This window comes from Toxoplasma gondii, chromosome VIIb, assembly GCF_000006565.2.
Source record: "Toxoplasma gondii ME49 chromosome VIIb, whole genome shotgun sequence".
Taxonomy (NCBI): domain Eukaryota; phylum Apicomplexa; class Conoidasida; order Eucoccidiorida; family Sarcocystidae; genus Toxoplasma; species Toxoplasma gondii.
The window spans coordinates 26,458-31,530 of record NC_031475.1 but is presented as its reverse complement, the minus strand read 5'-3'; the positions used below and the strand labels follow the sequence as shown (position 1 = coordinate 31,530).

The 5,073-nt window shown below is 53.3% G+C and overlaps 1 protein-coding gene across 1 annotated transcript in view; it reads left to right on the top strand.

Annotated features, from left to right (window-relative positions):
* The window catches only part of TGME49_264240 (hypothetical protein), a gene marked incomplete at both ends in the record, with an annotated part of 11,839 nt that extends 6,980 nt beyond the window's left edge, over positions 1-4,859 (top strand). Inside the window, one exon of the mRNA XM_018781361.1 lies at positions 4,858-4,859. Coding sequence (XP_018637196.1) covers positions 4,858-4,859 — 2 coding nt within the window. The remainder of the gene's footprint in view (positions 1-4,857) is intronic.
* Positions 4,860-5,073: the final 214 nt, after the last annotated feature.

Genomic DNA, 5,073 nt, shown 5'->3' with positions numbered 1-5,073 from the left:
GAAGGTGACGCCGAAATGCGAGAGCTTTTGATAATGGGCGAACTGTGCGTGGTGTGATACAACTATTCGGGAGGTGTGTACGCGAGTTGACGTCAATGAGACGTAGGATTCGAGGCCGTGAGTGGATGTTGGGCCGCTGACAGCGTAGTGGACGTAGGCAGGTCCGGTGACAGATGGATGGGTGGGCGACGTAGCTTGCGAGGCTTTGCCGTTGGCGTCGTTTTCATCAGAAGATGCTTGAAGGCGCCATCGTGACGTTTCTCAGCTGAGGAGAGTACGCACTTGATTCACACAGTTTCGGATTTGACGTTTCAAATGAGAGAGTTAACATCTGTGAGTGTGTCATGTCATGGTTTGCCTGTCGTGTTTTATGGCTGGCGGTACCACCCTCTACGCGTGATGTTACCCATTACCCGTCCAAGTGGAGAACAGTGTGTTGAGTTGCAACAGCCCGTTTCGGATACGCCGACGACACGCGTCTCGTCCTCACAAAACAGCTGAGTCAGTGGTCTCCCGAACTGTGCCTCAATTTGCTATTCGAGTTCATATCTTCCCCCGTATCCGGTGGTTGCTGAAGTGCGTCAAATGGTCGTTGAGCTTCCGGGTGCAAAGGCGGGGTCGCGCGTCAGAAGGGGTGCCACTTGCAACGTGACCGCTGTCTTGTTCTACGTGCATGTGAGAAAGCACGTCTGAGTCTACCGGTTGATTATGGGCCCAAATGGATGCAGAGAGTGGGGAGTGGCGGTGCGGCAGATGGATGGGTAAATGGACGGGTTTTCCGTGTGTAGTAAATGCATGTCTGATATGGAAGAAGCGAGTGGATCTACCGTAATGTTTTCAAGGGTTGCTGTTGCAAGTGAATGGACGGAAAGAGTGCCTGAAGAACCGTCAACTCAGCCAGCCACATTGTTATCCCATGCTTTGTCAGGGGACCTCGGAGCATTTCCTCAGAGGGGGCCAGTATGTACTCACCATAATATTTTGGATGGTGATGCTTTGGCCAACGAACTTAACAGTAGCGACGTCGTGTTAAGAGCTGGATTATGTTTTCTGCAAAGGACGGCCACGACAGCTACACCTGAAATTGATATCACCTTTGTAACCGGAGAGCATGAGGTGACAGTTCGCCAGACACTGTTGGTTTGGGGCGACGGAGAGAGCCACCTTTTCGTGCAGAACAGAATCAGGTGTCAGCGCAGGTGTGTCTGAATTCGTTATCGCGAGTCTCCACTTCCCCAGCATTGATATTTCTTCTGGCATGGCCTCCGTTCCTCGTGTTCCTGGCGCACGGTCGTGGTCGTGCAAGGGCCGGAACGAAAGTGCTGCGTGACGTCCTTCCTCTTCGGTCTGTCGCATCCTCCCTGCTATTCATCCGTTGGTGACTGTGACAGTCTTTCGTGTGCCTGCAAAGTTTCCTGAGCAATTCTGCGCACAAACCTGGTTTTCAGGAGTACAGAGATGTCCTTGGGGTACTTCCTGATCCTGACGACAGCGACCGTGTCTGGCAAGCCCGGAAGAAGTGTACGCGGGCTGGTGTACGCGGGCTGGGTACCATGTACCGTGTGTTGACATGGCTGACGCGTTTCGAGGCGTTAATGAGCAGGGGCCGTCGGGCACCCTCCCGTTTTCGCAGGGAGCACGTGCAGTCGAAAATGGGTGTGAACACTTCTTACTGGAGACTGAGCTCTTGTGGTGAATTCCCGCCTTGGCTCACTGAGTGTAGGGAGACGTCGGAGGTTTGTGCGCAATTGTTGAATAAGCGGTGTCTGTGAAGGCGAGGGTAAATGAGTGACGCGTTCGTGCACGATATCGGGGTCTCGCATACGCGACGGGAGTTAGGCAACAGCAGGTCGTTGCTTTTGGTGGGACCGGGTGTTTGCTCATGGAATTGGCTGAAGAGGAACTGCGCGGGTGTAAGAAGTGGCATGGCAGTGGATCCTGTCGCCGCTCGTTGACAGTGGTGCTGCATCCCAAAGCGGCTTCGTGCACCTACTCCACGGATAGTGAGAGGCAGGAAACTGCCGTCGGGACAGCCACAGCGTTGTAGCGTTGGGTGATATGTGTCCGCTAGGCAGCATGTTCACGGGTGTCAAGTCTGGGCAAGCGCGTTGGAATCCGTTTCTGGAAGCGAGTTCCTAGAGGGAGGAGAGGCGACACGTCGACGCCAGAGCATCGTGGTGGGTAGTGTATTTTCTCAGACGGAGCTGGGTGTCTATTCTGTGAGCTGCATTGTGTTCTGCGGTGCTGTCGTTTCTGTGTTCAGCTCCTGCTGGTAGGTGAAATTCGATGTTGACGCCGAAATGCGAAAGAGGTGTTTGGGAGCGTGGGCGAGTTGTGCGTAAAATGGACCAACAATAGGAATGTGTCTGTGTGCATTTGCCACAATCACACGTACACTGCGCGACTGGATGTGCGGCGTGGACCCTGATCACGTGCTGATTGTGGGGGGTCCTGGGGCAGGTGGTTGGGTGGCAAGGCGGACTCGTGACGTCGGCACTGGTGCATGATTGTACGCATATGTCACACGTTATTCAGTTGAGGCGTTTCCCATGAGGGGGAAGCTATAGGAATGTAATGGAGCGGGCGATGCTTGTTGTGAGGTCGTGGTGTCGACGGAACGTTCCCGTGATGTTAGGTGTCTCCGTCTCCGTGGGACTTCGCCACCGCTAGCATGTTGTGTCGGAATGAGATTCTGGGGAGAATGGCAGATGTGTGGCGTGAGGTGATGTGTGTGTGGTTGAGAGTATGTAACGTGACGTCAAGTGTGGGGGAGCGCGTTGAAATCCGTTTCTGGCAGCGATCGCGTACATGGAGGTGAGGGGACACGCCGATGCCGGAACAGCCGGGTTGGTTTTGGATTTTCTCAGACCGACCTGGGTGTGTTCACAGTGTCCCCCGCAACCTCGTTTCCTGTTGTCCCTATTCAGTCCCGCGTAGGTAGCCAAGGCTTCGATGTTGGCACCGAAAAGCGAGATAGGTGTTTGGGAGCGTGGGCGAGTTGTGCGTAAAATGGACCAACAATAGGAATGTGTCTGCGTGTATTTCCCACAATCAGACGTACGCTGCGCGACTGGATGTGCGGCGTGGTCCCTGACAACGTGTTGATTTTGGGGGTTCCTTGTGCAGGAGGATAGATGGCACGGTGGACGTAGGATGGATTGTGGACAATGGACGGCGTCTGTGGTGCTGTGTTGTCCAGGTAATTGTGCTAAGATCCAGTGCGGTTTTCTGCAGGATCCTCTGGTACGGACATGTTACGAGCTAGTCAGTGTAATCGTTATACGTGAGGGGGGTGCCTCAAAATGTGACGAATCGAGCGTGTGTTTCTGCTACAAGGCGGTGTCGAGGGAACGTACGAGCGATATTGCGTGTCTCCAGGCGCGACGGGAACACTAGTGTGTTTTGGTGGAATGCGTCTGTTCATGCACCGCGACGACTAGAACCTTAGTGATGCTGAACAGCGAGACAGGGTCTAATCTGTATGTGGACCCGCTCTGGATTTCCACAGCCTCCCCAGTTTCGGTTTTGTCGTAGAACGTGGTACGATGATCGTTGTTTTGGTTGCTGGTACGGGGTTACTTGTGTGTCAGGTGCCACGTATATTTTGATATCGTTCGTGTTGGACTTGTCTGAGGTAGCATGTTTGCTCTTAATGATGAACTTATCGACCAGATGGAACAGGAACATGTTCGAGCGGTGATGCGCCAGGTGAATTTATAAATGGGCGACTATGTCGTTTGTATTACATCAGTTCTGGAACCGATATGAATTCCGCGCGCGGACAGTATTGTGCGTTTCAAAAGTTGCAGAGTGTGACGGGTAGACAGAAGATATGACCGCGGACGAGCTGCTTTACCCACGCCTTCACGTGACGTCTGCTTGGAGTCCTGCAGGCGCCTCGAGTACGCACGTCTTACGCACTTGCCATGTGTGGTGCTTTGGTTGGAGAATGGGAAATTGCAATGATATTGTCTCTCATACTGTTAATTGTGCTCGATCGAACATGTCGACGGCTGCTACTCGTGGTAGCGCATCTGATTCATCTGATTTTCTCAAGACTACTAGTGTGAAGTGCCGTAACACGTGCGTGTGTATACAGCGACGAGCGGCACCTTGTCCGCGCAGGACAACCGTGGCTGAGCCCTGCAAAGAAACGCATCGAAAATTGCAATCAGCCTCGTTTTGCCCGCCCATCGTTTCCCATGCGGTGTGTTATGTGTGCATGTCAGTGAAGCACGACATTTGCTATACCGGTGGACGCCGCTCCACTATGGATGAGGAATGTGTCGGGATCGCCACTAGCATGTGCAACATGACAAATCGCCAGCAGCTTTATTTCTGTCAGACACGACCATCGCAGGTGTCACCGTGCGTGGTTGTCGGCAGGCACTGTCGAGTTTTCTCTCCTTGAAACAATGTCCATGACGGAGTCGGCTGGTTTGCAGCGCTGTCGTCTTCGACATTGCGGGCAGGAACGCCTCAGGTTCAGTCGTCATGCTGGTAACCACTCGTCTGTCCATGAGGCTCTTTCCCTGGAGATGACGTGTGCAGCGGTGTGTGCTAGGTCCCCAACAGGCTGGCGTCGCTCGCTGGTCACGTGTTTCCAGTTCGATTTAACGCGATCTTTGGACAGAGACCGGGCGACTCAGGGTCGGCTCTTTCCAAGGCATTGTGATTTCAATGTAGTGTTAGGGTGGCTTGAGTACGGGCATGTGGCAAAAAATGCGTCGTTGCATTTCCATTCGATGGGATGTCACAAGGACGGCACATTCCCATGAGGGGAGTGCCAATGCGGCAGATGGGTCAGATGGGAGGTTAATTTCGTTCAGACAGCATATTCGTTGTCTTGCCTTACAGAGGGTAAAGGGAATACGTCTTGGAAAGCAATAGCCTGGAGCGACACGCGACGGCTCTTAAAGGTCAGCAAGGCGTGGCTAGTTCCAGTCTATTTCGAACTCGCGAGTAGGCTCCCATTCTGGTCCCTACTGATCCTTTGCTTTATCGTGATCCGCCTGAGTGTATATGTGTAGAAAGGGATTCGAAGGTGACGCCGAAATGCGAGAGCTTTTTGAT